The sequence below is a fragment of the Sus scrofa genome, chromosome 6 (assembly GCF_054392235.1).
Source record: "Sus scrofa isolate SSC_HxYL_T2T_F1_AM1 chromosome 6, Sscrofa_HxYL_maternal_Yorkshire_Landrace_v2.0, whole genome shotgun sequence".
Lineage (NCBI taxonomy): Eukaryota > Metazoa > Chordata > Mammalia > Artiodactyla > Suidae > Sus > Sus scrofa.
In genome coordinates, this window is record NC_139388.1 from 173,288,154 (window position 1) to 173,311,332 (window position 23,179).

Here is a 23,179-nt window from a genome sequence, read left to right on the forward strand (position 1 = left end):
AACGATCCGGCGTTGCCGTGAGCTGTGGTGTAGGTTGCAGACGCGGCTCGGATCCCGCGTTGCTGTGGCCCTGGCGTAGTCCGGTGGCTACAGCTCCGATTCGACCCCTAGCCTGGGAACCTCCATATGCCGCGGGAGCGGCCCAAAAAGAAATAGCAAAAAGACCAAAAAAAAAAAAAAAAAGTGAAAAAATGACCTACGGAGTGGGAAAAAAAAATCACACTCAAATTACATACCTGATAAGGGTCTAAGTAGCCACAACATAGAACGAACCCTGGAGCTCCCACTGTGGCTCAGGGGAAGTGAGCCTGACTAGGATCCATGAGGATGTGGGTTCGATCCCTGGCCTCGCTCTGTGGGTTAAGGATCCAGCGTTGCTGTGCGCCGTGGTGTAGGTCACAGATGCAGTGTGGATGTGGCGTTGCCATGGCTATGGTGTCGGACGGAGCTGTAGCTCTTGATGTGACCCCTGGCCTGGAAACTTTCATATGCTGTGGGTGTGGCCCTAAAAAGCAAAAAAAAAAAAAAAAAAAACCAAGAAACAAAAGAAAAAAGAGCTCTAAAAAAATCAACGAAAAGACTAATATACCAACTGAGAAATGGGCAAAGGATCTGAGCAGTCATTTCTTCAAAGAAGAAATACAAATGGCCAATAATACGAAAGTGTTTCACACCATGAGTCATTAGGGACGTACGAGTCAAAGCCATAGTAAGATTCCACATTACACCCACTAGGATGGCGATGATAAAAACAAATTACGTACGTAAAAGTTGTTGGAAGAGCAAATCTTAAAAGTTCTCGTGATAAAGGAAAAAATCCTGTCACTGTGTACGGCGACCAATGTTCACTAGACTCACGGTGAGCGTTTTGCAATGTATGCAAATATTGACTCATTATGTTGTACGCCTGAGACTAATACAACATGACATTCAATTTCAAAAAAAGGTTTAAAAAATTTAAAAATAGGAGTCCCCTGGTAGCTCAGCGGGTTAAGGATCTGGTGGTGTCACTGCTGCAGCTCAGAACCTTACTGGGGTGTGGGTTCAGTCCCTGGCCTGGGAACTTCCACATGCTTTGGGCGCAGCCAAAAAATAAAAATAAATAAATATTTTAAAATATGTAAAGTGGGCCTATACACTATTAATGCTTGGAAGACATGCATATTGGCTTGTAGCTTGTTTTTCTGGAGGTACAGTGATCGTGTGTATAATTTGTTGAGGCAGATTAATATACCACACAAAAAAGTTTTTCTTTTTCTTTTTTTTTTTTTTTTTTTGCTTTTTCAGAGCCACACCTGGACGTTCCCAGGCTAGGGGTCTAATCAGAGCCATAGCAGCCGGCCTACACCACAGCCACATCAACGCAGGATCCGAGCTGCATCTGCGACCTACACCACAGCTCAAGGCCACACCGAATCCTGAACCCACTGAGCGAGGCCAGGGATCGAACCCGCAACCTCACGGTTCCTTGTTGGATTTGTTTCCGCTGCACCATGACGGGAACTCCCTGAAAGTTTTCTCTCGTATGGGGAGAAGCTGGGCCTCTCCCGCACGGCTGGCAGGGTGGAAAATGGCAGAACTCCTGTGGAAAACAACCTGGCAGTTTCCCTAGAGCTACACCTCGAGTCACCATACGACCCAGCAACGCCACTCCTAGGCGTATACTTAAGAGACGTGAAAGCAGATGTTCACACGAAACGCGTCCACGGCTGCTCAGGGCAGCATTATTCATGATCTCGCCACCAAGAAAACCACCCAAAGGGCCACCGACTGACGAGCAGGTAGACCAAGTGTGGACTAGCCACACAACAGAATATTAAGTCAGGAAAAGGGGTACAGTCCTGGTCCACGCGACGACATGGGGGATCCTCGCCCACGCCACGCAAAGTCGGAGAGGCCGGACACCAACGGCCGCGGATCGTGTGAGTCCATCCGTCGGAAACACGGGAAAGAGGCAAATCCAGAGAGACGGACCGGAGAGGAGCCGTTGCCGGGGACCAGGGGCGGGGCCGCCAGGGCTGACCTCGGAGACTGAAGGGTTTCTTCTGGGATGAGGGAGACGCCGTATGGATGAGTGGCGACGGAGACGCAGAGGAGCGAATACACTGGAATCCTCCGCATTGTGTCACCTCAGGTACCATCCCTCGTGTTTTGTGCACCATATCTCAATTTCCAAGACATCTAAAAGTAGCATGTATTCCACTTAATTTCTGTGAATCACCCATCTTACCCTTCTATAATGTGAGCTCCCGGAGGGCAGGAGTTTTGTTCTGTTCCTTTGCGCATCCCCAGAGCCTTCGCAGAGTGCCTGGCGCCTTGCAGGCCCTCAATAAATACTAAGTTGAATTTGATTTTCAGTGAGGTCTACCACGAGAAGAGATTCCGTGGGACACTCTGCCTTTCTGCGCTACGGCGTGTCCGCACAGCCTCCAGAGCCACACCCTGCCAGCCAGACTCACTTCTCTTGCTTCTCAACAGGATCCCCTCTCCCTCCCGAAGCGGCTTTGCGCACTCAAGCCTGCCTGTGTGTTTGCTCATCCATTTCCTCAGCTCGAATCCCACACTCGAACTTAGGTATCCTTTTCTTCCACTGAAGCTTCCCTGCCTCAGGCAGAGTGGGCCCCTCCTGCCGTTTGGCTCCAACAGGTGCTGGGACCTGCCTGCCACAGTGGCCGTCACCCTGCAATGCAGTATCTCTACGCTACACATTGGAGGTTGAGGGCAGCGTGTCAGGTTCACGTCCGCGGCACAGTCCCCGTATCATAGGAATTGCTCCTTCCACGTCCTTTCGGGTACCTCCTCTCCCTCCAGATGCCCTAAGCAGCTAAGGACGCTATCCGGGTACCATCAGGGGGTGCCCACGCACATCCTGCAGGGCCAGGGACCGCCTTCTGCTGCATAATCTCTGCAACTGAGCACTGTAGCAGGTCTTGGAGACAGAGGGCTAGGACTTGGTTCCTGCTCCCTGAGCCACTCATGGTCAAACCAGAAAAAGCACACACATCTATAACCATCCCCGAGCGCAGTACTCTGCTAGAGGCACGTGGACAAAGTGCTATGGAAACACAACGGGAGAAGCGATTGATTTTGTCTGGAAGAGGGGGAAGGAGGCAAGGATGCGGCGGGGGAAGGAATGACACGTGGAGCTGGCCTGAAGCACGAGCAGAAGCTCACTAGACGCCAGAGGAAGACGGCGTTTCCAGCAGAGGGAAGGGAGCAGAGGCGTAAAGAGAACAAAGCCCATGGTCTAATCCGGACTGGATCACGGCGGCTTCACGCGGCCAGAGCGGGCTGCCGAGGCAGGTGGGGGCTGTCTGCCCAGGGCCTTCCGGCCACAGTGAGGCCTGGCAACTGTGTCTAACGGGCAACCCAAGTTCAGCAAGGGGGATGAGAAGAGGTCTGTTTGAGACATGACTCCCCCTGAAGGACTAGAGGGCGCACTGGCAGCAGAGGTAGGGAAACCAGCCAGAAGTGAGTCAGCGGGCGGCTGCCAGAGTCCAGGGATGGGCTGAGACGGGTCTGGACAAAGCAAGGCCGGTGGGTGGGGACAGCCGGGAAGGGACAGAGGCAAGGTCGACACCGCAGCTCCGCAAGGGGGCGCTCCACCTCTCCCCGCCGCGCTCTCGCCGCGTGGGGCAGGGCCCGTCCAGGCAGAGCGGCGGCCCCGACGGGACGCGGCAGAGCCGCACTGACCCCGGTATCCACGCCCCGACGGGACGCGGCAGAGCCGCACTGACCCCGGTGTCCACGCGTGCTCTTCACCACCACGGGGTAGCCCAGCGGCTCGGCTTCATCGATCATTTTTGAGAAGTCTTCATGCCCACCTGCCAAGAAAAGCGAAAATCAGTGGAGGGAAGGCTGATGGTCCAGGGCTCCGTGGGGTTTCTTAGGAGGGCTCGCGTCTCTCTGAGGAAGGCAGTGTGAACCCGTTTCAATGCGACAGACATGCATTGTGCACCTGTCATAGAAGAGGCAGGAGGAGAGAGAGAAGGAGAGCAACGTTTAGGCTTTACAGGTTCTAGTTCATGTAATTGTCAAGACGGTCCCACAGGCGGGGCAGTGATTTTTCACGTACCATGGCTGCAGTTACCAGCCACTTAACTCAGAATTCTAAGAAGGCCTCCAAGATTCCTACCCATGGCATACTTGCCCTGCATAACCCTCTCTCCCAAGTGCAGGAGGGACCAGTGACTATGCTGGAATAGCATTCCTGCAATTATGTTAATAATCAGTTGATCGGGAGTTACTCAAAAGCGAGATGATTCTTGGTGGGCCTGGCCTCATCAGGTGAGCCCATAAAAGAAGGTGAAGCATCAGAGAAACCCCCGAGGGCCTTGTGGACCCAAGCACCATGGCGGAGAGAAGGCCACGTGACAGGCGCAACAGACACCCAGCAGGAAAGCGGGCACCTCAGTCCTACCGCTGCAAGGAACCGAATGCCAACCAGTGAGCCTCGGAGGCCTCAGTTGAGATCCCAACCCAGCCACCCCGTGGTTTCAGCCTGGTGAGACTTGAACAAAGAACACAGCTGTGCTGCAGCTGGACTTCGCACCCCCAGAAACTGTGAGATGATAAATGGGTGTTGTTTTAAGCTGTGAAGTTTTCAGGAGATTACTGCATAGCAGTAGAAAACCAATACCCAAAGAAACCAAGCCTGGGATTTGTCTCATCCAGAGTTAGTCAAAAGCCTAAACTGGCTCCACTACACTCCTCTAAGCCTCACTTAGAAAGTATGAATAGGAGTTCCCGTTGTGGCTCAGTGGAAATGAATCTGACTAGTATCCATGAGGATGCTGGTTCAATCCCTGGCCTCACTCGGTGGGTTGGGGATCTGGTGTGGCTGTGAGCTGTGGGGTAGGTCGCAGGCATGGCTTGGACCCTGAGTGGCTGTGGCTGTGGCTGTTGCTGGCAGCTGCAGCTCCTATTAGACCCCTAGTCTGGGATCTTCCATATGCCATGGATGTGGCCCTAAAAAGCAGGGGGGAAAAAAAAAGAATACCAATGTGTATTAAAGTCTTTCTAAATTGTTCCATAAGCTTCCTGGTTTCCTAGACTTCTGCATCTTTGGGGGACCGTTAGTCTGCCTACCACCCGTGATACTATAGTTCACCAATTTTTGCAAAGCCAAATACTCTGGAATACTAATAAAAACGGTCACGAAAGTGCTAATGATTTTTAAGAAATAAAGAAGCATGAAGAGGCAATGTCTAATCAGGGGCATCTTCACAAAGAGGACATTTACAGGAAGGGAACGCCTAGCCTCCGGACACCCACGGATAAATTTAACTCCTCTCTAGCATCCTTTTCTCCTTCCCTTGTAATACAGGGCTTCCTCATCTAAGGCCACCCCTGCACCTGTCCGTTGGACCCCTTCCCCTCTCATCGCCTCAGAGATCTTGCACCCTCTCTGCGGCATCTTCAACCTCCTAGTCCCCAATTCCAGCAGCATCTTAAACATGCTCAGTTGTCGTGCAACTTTTTTTTTTCTGGCCACGCCTGTGGCGTGTGGAAGCTCCCGGGCCAGGGATCCGACCTGTGCCACAGCAGTGACACTGCATATCCTTAACCCACTGAGCCACCAGGGAACTACTGTCTCGTCTCTTCAACAAATAAGAGCCCTGCCCTGTGACCCCGCATCAGCCCTTCACTGCAGCCCTGTATCCTTTCGATCGAGCTGCTTGAAGCGTTTCCATTTCTTCCCCTCCTGTCACGTCCTCATCCCTGACCAGCTGGCTTCTCTCCCCATCGCCACACGGAAGGTGTATTCACGGAACTCCGGGTTGCTAAATCCAACACACACGTCTCCGAGCTTAGGTGACAGGTCCTCTCCGAATCGAGCACCGCTCTTCCGTATCCCAGCCTTCCTGGAATGCGCTTTCCCTCGGCTTCTGTCCCCTCTCCTCGCCCCTCTCCCACTGCTCCGATGCAGGCCCTGGCATCCGGTCTTCTTACTCTACCCACCCCCTTCAAGGATCATCCTCTAGAACCTTTCTATTGAATATTCTTATTTTATGGCGATAAAACATACATAATAAAACTTCACATTTTAAATGTGTCAGGTGTACAGCTCAGGCCTCTCTCCATTCTGCAGAGTCTCCCCGAGTAACGCATCCACTCCGTGACTTCACTTCACACATGGAAGGTGTCCGGATCCACCGCCCTACCCACCCTCTCAGGAGCTCCAGGCCCATCCAGCTGCGGCCTGCTGACTGTTTCTACCTGCGTCTGCGAGAGGCGCCTCAACAGAACGTGTCCCAGGCGGATGCGATCCCTCTCGACCGCCCGTGGCCCCACCTACCAACCTGTTTCTCCTCCAGGTTTCCAGTCTTAGGGAGTGTTTGCTTTCACACCTGGTGCCAAAACCAGAAACCAGAGGCATTCTTTTTTTCTGTCTTTTTAGGGCTGCACCGTAGCATATGGAAGTTCCTAAGCTAGGGGTCGAATCAGAGCTGCAGCCACTGGCCTATGCCACAGCTCACTGCAACACTGGATCCTTAACCCACTGAGGGAGGCCAGGGATCGAACCCGCATCCTCGTGGATACTAGTTGGGTTCATCACCACTGAGCCACCATGGGAACTCCCACAGACTCGCTCCCGATTCCTCTCTTCCGCTCTCCTTCTATCCAATTGGTCATCGCCTCCTAAGAGTTCCGTCTCTTTCCTAAGTCTGAATCGGTGCCCTTATCTTCATTCTCACTACGGCCACCTTCGTAAGACCACCGTGGCTCGTCTGCATGATTGTAAAGGCTACTGCCACATCCCTTGTCTCTCTTCTGCCCGAGTCCAATCCCTTCTCCCCAGTGTGGCCAAATGATACGCTGAACTCTGCCCAGGCCACGTCCTTGCTCAAAGCCCTCCAATGACGCCTGTGTCAGAATTACCCCTCCTCGCCTCCATAAACTGTAGGAGGCTCGTGATGGGGCGCGACTTACCATACCCAAGATGTGGCTCTTTGGCCTCATGTCTCAGCTCCGCCTGCCTCACGGTCCACAAACCCCTCAACATACCACTGACCGGTCATGTTCTCTCGTGCCTCTGGTCTTTCCATACTCTGCCTTCTCCTTAGATGCTCCCCTGTGCTCCTTGTTTTAGCGCGGTCACTTTACTGCGTTGCGGTGTGACCCGCTTGGGAAAGCCTTCCGCGGCACCCCCTAAAGTAGGAGCACCCCTATGTATTTCCACACCTCGTGGCACTCACGACACTGCACCGAACCTGCCTGTTTGCTTGCTGTCCTCTGCCTCTGATGAACCAGGAGGTGCTGAGGGCAGGACTCTCTTACTTTCCGCTACAGCCCAGTGCTACGTGGTACAGGTGGCACACAGGTCCTCGGCGGTGTGTACCAGGCAGATATTTAATGAATGAATTCCCGAAAGAAAGAAGCAAAGACGTTTTAGACAGAGCAATTGACCACGGTAAAGGCTCAAGACACTGAATCGCCTAAAATGAACAGATTCACCTTGAAAACCACTAAGAGGGGACGGAAGGTGTCTGGGAAGGGAGGGCACAGCACGCAGGGGATCTGGAGAGACCCGTCCCGACCCTCTTTTCAGGACACTCACCATAGGAGAAGGTGTCGGGCATGGGGACCCCATGTCCCGCCAGCTCCTGGAAGGTCCAGAATTTGTTGATGCAGTTTAAGATGCTCTGCGGGCGGTTGACCAAGCGGCAGCCCAGCTTCTCCAGGTGTCGCAGGACCGTGATGTCGCTGTCCGACTGCACCGAGGGGGTGGGGACCCGCACGAGCACCACGTCCGGGAAGGTGGTCAGCGCCTTCTGGTTCAGCTGCAGGCCTGCAATCGGAGGACAACGTGAGCCCGGTGCTGGCCCTCACCTGTCCCGCCAGAACCGGTTCCAACAGACTCCCCGAGACGGAACGCAGCAGGAAGACAGCTTTGAAAACATCACCTGACTCTCCTGCTGGAAGGAGAGGCTGCCGTCCAGCCGACACGCCGCACGCACGGGCAGAGCGTGATGCTGAAGAAGCACAAACGAATGCATGGGGCGGGGGAGGGAGGAAGGGCAGCACGCCCAGCATCGTCTCCGTTACAGCCCGTGGTGGCCGTGGCATCTGAAGGCTGGCGGCCTGGCCCCACCGCAAGGCTTTAGAAGCCCTGTCTCAAGTCCTAACGCGAGGCCCTATCTCTCGGGCAAATCCTCTCGTGTCTCCAGTGATGTCGGAGGGGCTCGAAGGGCTTGTGGGCATGGATGACAACCAGGAAGCCCCCACAGCCTCCGCGTCTCCGAAAGCGCCAGCTGGCCACTCACAGGTCCTTCCCGACAACGTGCCAGCGCCAGACTCCCCAGCCTCCACGCCGGAGAAGGGCAAAAGCGGCTCCCCCCTCCAGCAGAGAGAACCCTGAGACGGCAGAGTCCCCTCCTTCCTGGTGCACAGCAGGGGTGTGAGAGAGACACAGTCCCTCGTGCACAGACCAGTGACCCTGTTCCCTGGGGACACGAAGATGAAGAGACAGGAAATTGCGACAAGGAATCTCAAAGCAAAACAAACAAAAAGCCCAATCAAAACAACAACAACAAAAGAATAATCCAAGTTAGAAGAACCCGCAGGAGATGGCGTCGTCCTGCACCTTCCCTCCGCACAGGACTGGCATTGCGCGGACTGGTGACTGGTACTGCTTAGGAGGCTGGGGCCTTAATGACAAGGCAGGCAGTGCCAGTCAATTAAGGTGTCCTCACTGCTCTTTTAGGACCTCATCTTTAAAAGCCATCTGGAATATCAAGAATGGCATGAAAATAACGAATGTAAAATGTCAATTTTATGGAGTTCCCATTGTGGCTCTGTGAGTTTAGAACCCCAACTAGTATCCATGAGGATTTGGGTTCAATCCCTGACCTTGCTCCGAGGGTTAAGGATCCAGCGCTGGTGCAAGCTACAGCATAGGCTGCAGGTGAGGCTTAGATCTGGCATTGTTGTGGCTGTGGTGTAGGCTAGCAGCGACAGCTTGGATTCGACCCCTAGCCCGGGAACTTCCACACACTGCAGGTACAGCCCTATAAAAAGAAAAAAAAAAAGTCAATGTTAAGTGAAAAAAAAAAAAGACCACAAAATTATCAATACCAGTTAGAAAAGGCCAGAAGAAGGAACGATACCAACATTTTAACGGTGGGCAAGAGACTGTAGGTGACATCCTGCTGCCTACCTATCGGTATTTCCCAAATGTCTCCAAGTGCATATGACGCTTATAATACATACCCTTAAAAATCAAACTACGAAAAATTAATTCAATAATAAACAAAACTAGAATGCATCCAAAAATATTTGGTCTACACAGCGAAAGGACTTAATCCTATGTGACACTGGATGAACTGGGAGAATTGGCTGGCCGTGAAGAGTCAGGGGAACAGGAGTGCAGTCTTCAAGTATCTGCAGGTGTCCATGCAGAGGAATTATTTGGCTTGTCTTCTCTGACATCCAGAGATAGAGCTATCCAGGAGAGCATTGTTCTGTCTGACTGTTTACTCTGTACCCCCAGCTCTTAGAACAGTATCTGGTGCCTGACAGGCACTCCATGTTTGTTTAACTGTATAGAAGCTACAGGGAGATAGATTTGGGCTCAAGAGAAGGGATATTTTCTGCTGTCTTGGGATGGAACCAGCTGAGGCTCCCTGGTCATCCGAGGATGGCACAGAAGGGATGCAAAGGTTAGATGAGCTCACAGCAACCTGCTTGATCTCTTTCAACCCTGATATCCTTTGGCTTATATGACTCTAAGGTGGTGCACCCAGCATCTGAGGATGGATAAATGATGGAGACAGGAAATGGACTGGACAGGGCAATGAGAAGTGAGTTCGGGGAATTCTGGGTCTGCTTTAGGGAACCTCAAGAGGAGTCTCCAACATGCTCTAAAGAAAAGCATTTAGGAACGCCCTGCAGGTTAAGGATCCAGCATGGTCACTGCTATGGCTCAGGTTGTGGTTGTGGCATGGGTTCGATCCCCGGCCTGAGACCTTCCACATGCTGTGCATGTGGCCTTTAAAACACAGTTTGAGAACCGTCTTATACGCTTTGATTTCAAAGTGATAGGCGTGCACAATCACATAATTGCAAGAAGACAAAAGGCACTAGAGGCACTACTATTTCTCTATTCGGGAAGAATCATATCAATATAATAGCCATTAAAAAACCTCTAAGCAAAACAAAGCCAAAGCAAGCAAACAACCCCCCCCCCCCCAATCAGAAAACAACTACATGGATCTAACTTGCTCAGTTTCTCCCATTTTAGATGTTTTGGCAATTTAAAAAAAAAGAGAGAGAGAGAGAGTAGCTGAAATCGTTAAGTTAAATTGTTTTCGTGCTTCTGCTGATCACGGGAACCCAAGGAACGGGAAGGTACTTCACAGGGATGATTCATAAAGAGCATTCAGGACCTCTTCACCTTGCCGTCAGAAAACAGTACCATTTATACTGCTTTTTCCTTTGCGGCTTACAGCCCCCCGGGGAAAATAACATGAAAAGGGGGAAGCGAACCCCGAATATTATCGTCAAAATTGGTAAGAGAAGAAAAAAAGGTATTCTTGGTGAAAAGGGTGAGTAAATACAGAACACTCAGGGGAAAAGCAACAGCCCAGAACAACATGACACAATGAGATAATGCATATGCAAAAATGCTGTGAAAACTACAAAACGCTCTACATATGTAAGGCGCTGGCATTGTTCCTGCACAGACATTCTACTGAGCAGGGAGGACACTTTAATGGAGCCTCTGTACCACCTGATGAGAAAAATGGCTTTGCAACAGAAAAGTGACCTAGAGGGATGAGAAGCAGCAGAAACGTCTGGCTTTTAAATCTCAACATGAGACCACAGACAAACAGTTAAACTTCTAAATGGGAGGAAAAGAACTCGATCAAGTTTCTGGAAATGCCAACCACAAGTGGACAGAGACAGCTCAGCCTCAACGAGCAGGTTCACGTACACCTAGGAAGTCTTACCAGGACTTCATCTCTCGTCTCCAAAGGTAAATCTTTGGGCCTGGCTCATTCCAACTGAAGCCTTTAATAAACGAAGAATGGAATGGGTTAACGTGGAGCTGAAAAGGCTCTCCCAAGCAGTTAGAAAGGTCTGGTCTCTGGCTGGACTGGCCATCCAGCTCGATGCAGAGAGGGGCGTGATGGGCTTAGCAAAAACACCTGCATGAATAGGTACTTCTCTGCCCACTGACCCGGCCCCAGCATCCTTGCAGTGGGAAAGGTCACTTGTCCCCGATCATTCTCATTGTCTTTGCTATCTGCACCTCACCTAAGCCACCATCTCTTGAAGTGCTAGACAAAAGCAGTGGCCGTGGCAGCTGTCGGCAGGGATAGCGGTTCCACACAGCCATGGCCAAGAACAGCTTGGGTTTCAGGCTGGTGCTGGGCAAACCTGTCGGTCAATTCCGAAGCCTTTAACCACTTAGTAATCTATCTCCTTCTCCCCTTTAACATCTCTCAGGAAAAGGACTGAGCCTAGTGTGGCAATTTTCCTGGGATCCCTTACGTTCCCACTGCAATCTACAGGCCTTAAGCCAAGGGAGAAGGGCTGATGCAGGACTGCAGGGCGGGCAGGGCTCTGCTTGGCTGCCAGAGGATGGAAAGGAAGCCTCTGGACAATGAGGGGCTCCTGCCCTCAAAAACAAGGGGCTTCGTGGGACTAAGCGCCCTTGTGCTCTCAGGCATCACCAGGACCTGGGAAGCAAGGAGGGGGGAAGGGAGCTGAGTTGCTTTTGAGGTATTTGGGGTCTCCCAGATTCCTAGAGTAGGCTTGAGATTTAGTGTTTAGCCTCAAACTACTTTTTCAAAAAACTAAAATGACCACTCTGTCCCCAAACAGGCCAATAAGACCGTGAACAAGATCAGACCCCAAATCAGTCAGTATAAGGACCAGAGGCCAATCAAATACACTTTTGGCACCCACAGCAGTATTTTCTCCGTCTTCTAACAAGAATGATATACTTTCATGAGTAATTATGTTCTGATTTCCTTTTTTTTTTTTTTTTGTCTTTTTGCCTTTTCTGGGGCCGCTTCTGCAGCATACGGAGGTTCCCAGGCTAGGGGTCTAATCGGAGCAGTAGCCACCGGCCTACACCAGAGCCACAGCAATGCCGGATCCTCAACCCACTACGCAAGGCCAGGGATCGAACCCTCAACCCCATGGTTCCTAGTGGGATTCGTTAAGCACTGAGCCACGACAGGAACTCCCCTGATTTCCTTTTGACTCTATTATTTATATTTGGAAATATTTTGATGTATTAAAAACAAGACAAAAAAGTGAGTAACGTTTCCAAAGAAGTGAGCCTTTCCCCTAATCGATATATTGGATTAAATTCTAAAAATAAGACTTTTACATGTATATGTCCAACAGCAAATAAATGCACTTAATAATACAGAGAAATCGCTTTAGAAATAATCAAATCATGATTGGAAAGCAGAACTCAGAAAATTAAAAACCCTTTTCTCAACCATTCATACCAATAGAGAATGAAGCATGGATAATAAACGGAACAGGCATCCAGATCTTTTTTTTTTTTTTTTTTTTTTGGCTAATCGTTTTATTGATCATCTGTTTTGTTTCAGGTACTAAGATGCTAAGACATTTCTCATGTGCTATTGCATTTAAATTAAAAACGTCTTGGAGTTCCCGCTGTGGCACCAGGGGATTGGCAGTGTCTCTGCAGTGCCAGGACACAGGCTGGATCCCCTGCCAAGCACAGAAGGTTAAAGGATCCAGCGTGCTGCAGCTGCGGTGCAGGTGGTAACTGCGGCTCAGATCTGAGCTCTGGCCCAGGAACTGCATATACTGCCGAGTGGCCAAAAAAGAGGAAAAGAAGTCTTGCACATGGATCCTTGCAGTAGACCTGACTGTCAAAGCCTTTGCACTTGCACAGAACTGCTGCATAGTGGGTCACCCCCTCCAGACCTGTGGGCACACAGCACTCGTTTGTGCTCTCAGGTGTGAAGCATCTCTGGCTTCACACCTGCACACACGCTTCCCCGGCTTTTAGTCTGTTAGGAGAAGAAAAAAAAAAAACAACCATTCTTCATGCACAAAGCAAGTGGCCGAAATAAAATCGCAGGACCCTGCAGCACGAAGGGAATAACGGAGCTCAGTTATGCCTGCTTTTACAACCACTGGATCTGAGCAGGATTACGGGACAGAGTGAAACTCTGGAAGCTGTCAGAAAGGAATCAACGCCCTAAATAAATAAGTGGGTAATAATCCACTCAGTGCTGCCATGACCACGTGGTATCATCCCAACAAGAGCTGGCTGCCCTCAGTCACTCCCCAGGGTCTCCCTTTCCCTCCGCCCCCGCATCTTCTCACGTCGGCGCGCGGGGGGGGGGGGGTGTCTCTCACCCGGACGTTATCTGCACCCTTAACCAGAGGATGCGAGGCCACTCCTCCTTCCCCCGCGAAGGCCTGTGCTACCCTGGCCCCAGACGTCTCCCCTCCACCTTATTAAGAACCCACAGTTACTGTGGCCACCTTCTCTTTCCACCAGCCGCTATCTTGAGATTACTTAATTCCATCCAGTCTCTGCTCGACTACTGAGATGAGGCAGGAATACAAAGAAGAGCCAGGTAGGCTCTGTCTACCAGGAGCTTCTTGTCTCCTTCCCGAGAAAGGGATCAACAGAATTTGCATTCGGTCGGTCACTCGACACGCACACACACGTATCGTCATTCGGTGAAGACTGATTTCGCACCTACTTTGGGTCCCGCCCGGTGTTAATGTGGGTTTCCCCAGAAGGCCTCCCGGACACAAGGGCTGGAGTGCAGGAGGTCTGTGATGAGGGCGGCCACTTCAGGAAACACGAGGAGGGGAGCAGAGAAGGCCACGTGGCAAAGAAAAGGTTCGCTACGAAGGGAGCAGCCCCCTTGGCTTCACCCTGCCTGTCAACAATGAGAAACGGTTCTCCCACCTCACCCAGGGTGCCCCCGCCTCTCTTACCTCACCCCAGGGTGAGGGAGAAAGCGAGCAACTTGCAATTTTTCCTCACCCACCCTGTCTTTGGTTGAGAGCTAATCCAGGGGTGTTGTACTCAACCCTGGCCCCTCTGGCTTGCCCTGCATGTGGGGCAAGGTGAGTTCCTGTAACCAGAGAAAGCCCGCAGGCAGGGATTCGGGTGCTGAGGCTTCGATGGGGGGACCCCAGTGCCATCAAACGGTAGGGGCCAAAGGGACACGGAGGGGCTGCTGACAGCAAAGGGACAGGCATGTCTTAAGGGCTGGGCACAGGGGTTGAGGCGCATGAGAGAAGCAGACAATATTCCTGGAATTTCAGAAGCAAGAAAACACACACCTGTCCCGAGTGCCACTGACGCTCTATGCAGAGCGCCTGGGTCTGCAGAGGCCTTCGCAGTCTGGTTTGGGCAGGGCTGGGAGAGTCTAACGATGTGGGAAGGGCTCTAGCAGGCATCTATATCGGGGACAGCGACAGCAAGGGAGGAGGGAGCAGTTAGGTGACTCTCTCTAAGAGGGAGTCCAGGGAAGCTGCAGAAAGGAGATGCTGACTTGAAATACTTCCGGGCTCAGAAGAAACGCCTACAACTAGTATCTGCAGAATGTCGACCCGCGGAAACAAGGTGACGACAAAGGCAACGTATCAGCCCTGAGTTCAGGGCTGTCCCGGGGCTGACACACTTGCAAGGGCCTTTTAAGAAGCTGAGGCCACAGGAGATGAAAGGCCATTACGGCAACGCGGACAAAGTACCGGCCTCCAGGTCAGAGACCTGACCGAACTCTGTGCTGTTATTAACAGCTTGGCAGGACACACTGATTTCCGAGCAACGAAAGGGCCACAGAGCTTGAAAACCTGCCCCTTCCCCACCTCGCCAACACAGTCTTTCCTGAAGCCACCAAGACAACCCTCGTCAAGCCCTCTTCCCGTTTACGTGGGTCTCGAGGCTCCAGGGCCGTGTCGTTTCTCTGGACTCTCACCCCCACCTGGCTCTGATATTGCCTTTTCCCTCCTCTTTTTTGCTTTTTAGCGCCGCACCCACAGCACATGAAAGTTCCCAGGCCAGGGGTCAAACTGGGGCTGAAGCTGCCGGCCTGCGCCACAGCCACAGCCACACGGGGATCCGAGCCGCGTCTGCGACCTGCACCACAGCTCAAGGCCACGCCGGACCCTTAACCCACTGAGCGAGGTCAGGGATCGAACCCGCACCCTCCTGGATCCCAGTCGGGTTCGAGACCGCTGAGCCACGACGGGAACTCCCTGGCATTGCCCTGTCTATGCCCGGCTGCCACTCCCGCCCATTTCCCTGTGCCCTCGGGGACTCAATCAATGGGACTCAATGGGCAGCGAATCCCCACCCGGGACCTTCCCAGCGCGGGTTCCCTCCCTCCTTCGTGCCCCACTGAACCCCGGCTCTCAGTGACACGCTTCCCGCCCGCCCTGCAGGCTGCGGCTGTCTTCTCTGCCTCGCACCCGCGGGGCAGGAGAGGTGTTTGCTCCTTGCTCTTCCTCGCAGCTTGACCGTCCTCCCCTCCTCCGAGAACAGCCAGCGTGACTCGCATCGGACCAGGCCACAAGTGTCCCCGTGGTACAGGTCACCTAAGGACTCCGGTCGCTTCCTGTCCTTGAAGCTTTGGATTTGGACTTGCTGTCACAGACACGGGGAACTTCAATATCCCTGTGAAGAGTTCTTTCAATGCCTCTGTCTCTCGGTTTCTGGACTTGCTTTCCTCTGAGGATCTTTCCACCAGCCCGCCCCAGCCACCACCCCCGTTACTTTCTGGACTTGACACTGGCGATCAGAACTCCAGTCTCCAGCCAGTCTCCTATCTTCCCAGCGGACTCTCTAGGACCCCGACGTCAGCCGCACGTTGATGCTACCCAGCACTACCCACGCGGAGACCTCCCACCTTTCTTCACGGCCCCTCACCCCCTCTCCACCCTCACTGCCTCTCTTCCTCTATTTAAATTCCCTATCAAACACCACAGCATATACTCTCAAACCCTTGCACCCACTTCTTGCTTGGCGAATCCACAGAACCCAATCCTTGCACCCACTTCTTGCTTGGCGAATCCACAGAACCCCAGTTGGATCCAACTCTCTGCCTGCTCTGCGTGCCCTCCTGTGCCATGGAGCATGTCTGGAAAAAAATGCACAAACCTGCTGACTGGTCTCAAGGGCATCCTTCTTGCAGCTGGCAAGCGTTCTCTTGCCCTCCTCCATTCACTCTCCCTCAGCCCCAGGCAGCTATTTCATACTTTCTCTTCCTGCCTCAAACCTTCACTTCTTCCTCCTCCCCATTCTCATGCTTCCTAAGCAATCAGAAGAGAACTTTTCTATAAGCTCCCTTATCACATTTTTTTTTGGGGGGGGAGGGCTTTTTGCCTTTTCTTGAGCTGCTCCTGCAGCACATGGAGGTTCCCAGGCTAGGGGTCAAATCGGAGCCGTAGCCACTGGCCTACACCAGAGCCACAGCAACACGGGATCCAAGCCGCGTCTGCAACCTACACCACAGCTCACAGCAACGCCGGATCCTTAACCCACTGAGCAGGGCCAGGGATCGAACCCACAACCTCGTGGTTCCCAGTTGGATTTGTTAACCACTGCACCACGACGGGAACTCCTCCCTTATCACACTGATCCACCGACCTGCACCTGTGCCAACGGGCTACTCTCTCTACTAAAGTGGCTGAAGGGTCCTCCTTCCCAGCTAAGGCCAACTCCTCGAAATACACCACAGACCCCAACCCCTCTCTGTCACTAAGGCACTGCTCCTGCAAGTCGCTTCTCACCCCTGCACCACCAGTCTCTCTCTTTTGGATCATCCACACCTGCATACAATCTGCTGCCACTTCTCCCTTAAAGAAAAGCCTTTCAAATCCATCTTTGAGCAGTGTCTTTGCTCGGGCTGTTTTTACACAATACCATAGGCTGGGTGGCTTAAACAACAGACATTTATTTCTTACAGTCATGGAGACTGGAAGTCCGATATCAGGGTGCTAGCATTATAGGGTTTTGGTGAGGGCCCTGTTCCTGGCTTACAGACAGCTGCCTCCTTCCTGTATCGTCAGAGGGCGAGAAGGGGGAGGGGTCAAGTTCTCTGAGCTCTTCCTACAAGGCCCTAATCCTATCATGAGGAACCACCCTAATGACCTCATCTGACCCTAAGTACCCCCCAAAAGTCCCATTTCCAAATACTGTCATTTGGGCGGTCAGAGCTTCCACACGTGAATTTTTGGGGACTACAATTCAGTCCCTAACAAGTTAACCCGCCTGCACCTTCCCTTTCTAATAAAACTCCTAAGACAGCCTATACAGTCGCTGTTCCCATCACGGCACCGGAGCGGCCTTCATCAGAGCCACGAATGCTACGTCCAGACTCTGAATCCAATGGGCAAGTCTCCGTCCTCATCTAACTGGATCCACCAGCAACATCTGACACAGTCGGATCCCATCCTCCTTTAAATACTTTCCTCACTTGGCTTTCAGGACACCACACCCTCCTGGGTTTCATCACTTCTTTCACTTAGATTCTTTGCTGGCTCCTCTGCCTCTCCCCAAGCACCACACAGTGGAGTGGCCCCGAGCTCAGTCCTTGGACCTCTTTTCTGCCACCTGTTACTCCCTTGAAAGGTGTACGGAGATGCTCGTTCTTCTGATGCCCTCAGGCCAGGGCTTTCCCCTGAATCCCGACTGACAGGCTGAACTGCCTCCTTGCCACATCCATGTGGATGTTTAGTGGGCATCAGACTGGGCTCTGGTCCTCACCACCCGCCCAAACCGACTGCTCTCACATCCTTTCCATATGAGTAAGTGGCACGCCTTATTCTGGCAGCTGCTCCGAGCAAACTCTGGAGCCTCCTTGATGGGTCTGCCCTCCACACCCAATGCCTGATCCAGGAGGCAAGTCCTTACAACATCATCTTCCAAATAGATCCAAAATCCAGTCGGTTTTCACCTCTCCCCCTGGAATCATTCTAGTCCAACAATCACCATCCGCCGGTTCCCGCCTGCATCGTGGCAATAACCTCCTAAGCCATCTCCCTGCTTCTGTCCTGGCTGCCATCAGTCTACTCTCAACACTGTGGCCAGTACGACCCTTTGAATATAGGGCAGGTCACGTCACCTCTCTGCTCAAAACTCCGCAGAGGATTCCCAGCTCATTCCAGAGTAACAGGAAGGCCTTCCATGACCCACGAGGCCCTATACATTGGCTCCCCCACCGCCCCGCCTCTCCCACCGCCCTTTCCTAGCACTCGCCCCTTGGCTCCCTCTGCTCCAGCCACACTGGTCTCTGTGCCGTTCCCTCCTCCCTGAACTACCCTACCTCCAGAGGATCTACAGAGCTCGCATCCTCACCTCCTTCGGGTCCTTGCTTGAACATCACGCTTGGGGGGGGGGACCGCTCCAGCCGCCGTATCTGAAGCTCCAACCCCCTCCCCCACTTCCAGGATGCTGCTATCCCCCCCTCCCTACTTTTTTCCTCCTTAGCTCTTTTCACCAACACACTATATATCTCACTTATCTTGTTTGTAGTCTATCTCCCCATCTAGAATGTAATCTTGAGAGGCAGGGAGTTCTGCCTGTTTTGTTCTGGTGCCTAAATCAGTACCTTACACATAGTGGGTCGTCAGCAGAGATCTGTTGAGCAAATGAATCAATGAATTTATCATAACGAAGGTGGAGACCATATCTGTTCTTACTCTCCCTTAAATCTCCGGCACCTAGCACAGCGCCTGGCCTGGCACCCAGCTGAGGTCTGTGGAATGAATGTGGAATGAATAGGACTGCTGTGAAGATTAACTGGCACCTAAAATATATTCAAGGGTCAATAACAAAGTTACAGGAATGAAGAACCATTATTCTTGCTGCTTCCCCAATGGAGGGGTACTTAAATGTATCACTGCCTCATAGTGGAAGTTCCTTTTTAATAGGGAAGCATCAAATAGAAATAGATTGAGAGTTTCAGCTCTTAGTGTAGATTTGTATAAAGCCCTACCAAGGGAAAGTCTCTCTGCGAAGTGGGTAAGGTGGCTCACTTAGCCACTGAGAAGTGAGCAGAGTGAGATGGGAGTAGCGGTGACATACCTGGACGTCAGTGGGTTCTTCACTAGTAAGGGGACTCACAAGGAGGTTTGGATGCACGGAGATGACAAGGACCTCCCAGATGACGGCTGTACCCCTCCCGTGAGGCAAGCCTAACAAACATGGTGGAGGCGCAGGACAGCAGCAACAGGTGGCTCAGACATCAATAAGCAGGGCTTCGAGATCCACTAAGGATCCCAACCTATTGGTTCCAGAACTTTTTCCCAACACAGTTCCCAAGGGGTCCCTAAAAACAACTGCCAGAGATGTCAGCATGAGCCACACCTCACCCCATCCTCAGCCCCCGGGGTCAGTCCACAGTTAGGCATGTGGACTCACAGGGTAAAGCGTATCCACTCGGCACTCGCGTCCCTTTGGTAACACTGTATGGCCAGGGCTGTGCCTCACTCGCTGGCCTTTCCCCCAGCGCTGGATGGCGCTTCAATCAGATGACAGGGTGTCAGGCACACCTTTAGCAGGGACAGAGGTTAAAGACCGCCCTTTGGCACAAAGGTTAGCGCGGTACCCCTCCTGCTGGTGTCCTCTTGCACAGTGATGGGAGTCCAGGCTTTCTCCGGGAGGCCCCTGCTGCCCTTTGGAAGGCTAAGGCCCTTTCCTCCTTCGAATTTAATTAGGATTTCCCCCCACACCCAAACCTCTTAAATCTTCTTCACCTGCTTGTTCTCAAGAGCCACGTGAAAGGACCCAGACACTCTGATGTAAAGAACCTGACCTAGAAATTGCCGTACGGCTAACGAGGTTTGAGCTCCAAAAGTGAGGGAAGAATGCTGAATCATCCTGCTCCTAACAACCAAACTGGAACGCACCCTCTTTTCCAGGTCGGCCTCGTTTCTTCTGTCTCGGCGTCTGCCCCGAGTGTGGGCCTACACTTGCTTCTTGAAATTGTTCATGTTAAGACCTGCGAGTGACCAAAGAACTTCATCGGCATCCGGGACTCTGTCTCCGAATAAGTACATGTCCTCCTCACAAAACCAGTTACACATCCACTCCTGACCCCCCAGATGCAGAGGGAATCACAGTGCCTTTTAAGGCAATTCCCTCAGTCATCCAACAAACACCAACTGAAGGCCTACTAAGCACCCGTGCCAGAGTCTCCATTTGAAGAATCCTCAGTCATTAAGAAGGTGAGAGAGACAAACTCTGTATATAAATAAGTCACAACAAAAGATGAGCCATGCTAGCCAGAAGGCCTGCGTGATGGTATTTGGCAGCAGATGGAAGAGAGAGAGACTGTTCAGAGGCAGGGTAAGGAGCTCAAGACAGACCTTTACAGGAGAGCGACTTGAGCTGGGCATGAAGGGTGAATAAATGTTCCCCATGAAGGAGGGAGCTACACCAGGGGCATCTCAGGCAGGGGCAATGTCAGGGCAAGGGGCAGGGTGAAATCACGGCAGGCTGATGCCCGGGCTGGAGTGGAGAAGAGGAGACAGAAAGTGCTGAGCCCAGCATGACTGAGTGTTGGTCCCAACTGGCAGCCAGCACGATGCACCCAGACGTCCTTACTGATGTTTCTAAGATGAACGTGTAAAAACAAAACAAGACCAAACCAAACCCCAGACCTGTGCCTGGCACACCATAAACACTCCATGCCTTCTGCCTTGACTATACTTTGGCATTTTGGGTGCCCCATTCACCCATTCATTTTTGGTGTCCCCAGGATTGAGAATAATTCACAAATACGTGTGGAATGAAGAACGTGTGGTTTCTGAGAAGGAAATGGCAGTGGACAGGACTCTCATGCTACATCCAGCAGGAAGGTGGAGGCGATGTGTTTTCTACAAGAGCGTCTCAGGCACCTGAAGATCATTTACTCTTCCCAAATCTGCCAGGTAGGGCAGACCACTGGGTTAAAAACAACAGCCACAAAACCTTACAGTTGCACAGCCTTTTCAGCTTGTTTAAAACGAGTGCAGTCTTTAAACCCCAAATTTCTAACCTCCTGTCTGAATCCCATTTCAGCTACAGCCTGAAATTCTCATCTCTGGGTTTGGGTTCCCGCCAGCCTCCACAGAGGAAAGATCGGGAGTAACTTTAAGCAACTGGCAGAGTCCCTGCTCACACCTGCTCCAACCTGACTCCGTCACCTCCTCCCACAGGAATCTCAAGAAGGAACGGAAAGAAGCGAAGATACGTCATTTAACTTCCTAAACGACAATATCGCTGTCCAGCCTCAATTCAGTTCAATTCCACATCTGCTGAGAAAGGTACTGTGGGCTGCTTATGTCCTAAAGCATACTTATTCCGTTTCACTGGCTTGGAATTAGGAGATGAGGTTTTAGCCACCGGATTGCCGCTAACTAGCGGGATGGCGCTGCGCACGTCACTCCATCGCCTGGAGCCGAATCAGGTTCTTCACGTGCGAAACGAAGGGGTCAGAATGGATGCTGTCTCACTGCGTTCCAGCTCTCACACCAACCCTCCAACGGGAAAGAGCATCAGGGTCATCCCCACTCTATTTCAGAGCCAGTGAGTTCTAAAGTTTATTTCAGAGGAATACTTTGGCTCAGCAAATTGCCAGTGGTTTTCTACAGTTGACTCTAGAAGAAACTAGGAAATAGACTGAGTATCTTTATTCATTCAAATATATTTACTGAGTGCCTGTTATGTGTGAGACACCACTTAGACACTGTCACAACACCGAACAAAGCAACAAGCTCACTCTTCCCATGGAATTCATTTCCTTGTGTGTTAAAGGAAATGCACCCCCCATGCACCAAATACATCTTCAGCTGCTTTGGATGTGGCAGAAACAGCGATCTAATAGGGTTGTTTTGTGCGTTGGGATGTGTGGGGAACAATCTCTGAGTTAGCAAAAAATTAAAACCGCTCAAAAAAAAATACCCTGTCTTCAGTTTCTCCATCAATTAGGCAAATAACTACGGAGATTTCCTTGTAGTTTAAAAACTCAGCCCTAGTTTCTGAATAGATAGCAATACATTCACGCGTTATTCCAGCAGAATTTTAAGACACTAAACAAAAGGGTTGAAATGGTACCTTGCAGCACTAGAATTGAACGCTCTCTCTTCCTATGATCGATTCTTTAAAATGAGGTTTTAGATACAAGACAGAGAGCACTTCCCTAATCTTTCACAGAAAGGGTGGCGGGTCTTCAAAGAGGAACACAGCGCAATGATGTCGCTGCATCTCAGAAAAGGCTTCCTTGCAGGCTGGAAAGCAAAGAGCGAACAAACTGACTCTCGGGGTGGAACGATGTATCAGCTAGGTCTAGAGCCGTAAAATATGACAGATTAGTCCATTCAAGTATGGCGCTGACACATAATTTTAGAGATGGAGGAACTTTAGCCTTCGGTTTGATAAATGAGAAACCCTGAGATTCAAACTCAGGGTTTGAAAGTGACTTGGTCAAGGCAAAGCCAAGATACTTGTCCGCAGCAAAGCTATATCAGAATCCAAGTCTTCTGATTCCCTGCCCAGGAATCCCCTCCTACATTAACCAACTGTGAAAACTGTAGCAAATCAAGACTAGAGAGAAGGCGCCCTTTATGGGTGACAGCGAGTTTTAGACTAAACAGAGGATACCTAATGTTTGTAGTATATTTCTCCAACAGACTCTATAATCTGCTGTTCCTTATGAAAGGTTTAGATAAATGTATGGATAAAAATCTAGACTAGAAATGTTCCACTTAGAAACAGGTCACATTCAAACTCTCATTTGTAAGTAGCAGGTACAGAATTTGGAACCCCCTTCCCCTGCCCCCCCCAAAGCAACACATTTATATGAGTTTATCTAACTCATATGATTGAAATGATATGAATGGTATTCCAAGAGGCACACTGACTGGGCCCAAAGCCCCTTGGGTCCTGGACCCCCTGAAATGACTGGATACCTTCAGAGCTGAGGCTGGAGAGACTCTAGACTGCAAGCCAGGAAGAGGTTCCTACACTGAGATTCCTAAGTCATGGACTGTTTGTATTAGGATAATTATAAACATCTCCAAACATACTTAACCTTTTGAAGTCAGGGTCACAGATGAGAACCATGTCTTACCCCAAAAGGTCTCTTGGACACAGCAGAGGAGAAATCAGTGAGGCCAGAACAGTTTGTACCTGAAATCTTGGCTTTTCTGGAATCAGAATTCAACACTTTCAGGGAGG

General features: G+C 51.4%; 1 protein-coding gene and 1 long non-coding RNA gene across 10 annotated transcripts in view; one reads left to right on the forward strand and one right to left on the reverse strand.

The window, feature by feature from the left end:
- Positions 1 to 23,179, reverse strand: part of RIMKLA (ribosomal modification protein rimK like family member A) — a 40,907-nt gene that overhangs the window by 16,854 nt on the left and 874 nt on the right. For 4 of the 9 annotated variants that reach the window (XR_002345250.2, XR_002345249.2, XR_014808571.1 and 1 more), the window contains exons 2-3: positions 7,562 to 7,792; positions 3,738 to 3,824 (exon numbers count right to left, since the gene is read on the reverse strand). Coding sequence is in view for 3 of the 9 variants with exons in the window: in XM_021096924.2 (XP_020952583.1) it covers positions 3,738 to 3,824; positions 7,562 to 7,792 (318 nt within the window). In the remaining 6 variants the exon portion in view is untranslated. Of the gene's footprint in view, positions 1 to 3,693; positions 3,825 to 7,561; positions 7,793 to 10,952; positions 11,014 to 19,381; positions 19,645 to 23,179 lie in introns of those variants that run through there. The other 5 variants (XR_014808572.1, XM_084965486.1, XR_014808574.1 and 2 more) reach the window with 3 other exon arrangements.
- LOC110261248 (uncharacterized) lies at positions 19,788 to 21,901 on the forward strand. The gene is made up of 3 exons (XR_002345252.2): positions 19,788 to 20,187; positions 20,721 to 20,892; positions 21,023 to 21,901. It is a non-coding gene; the product is annotated as an uncharacterized LOC110261248 (long non-coding RNA).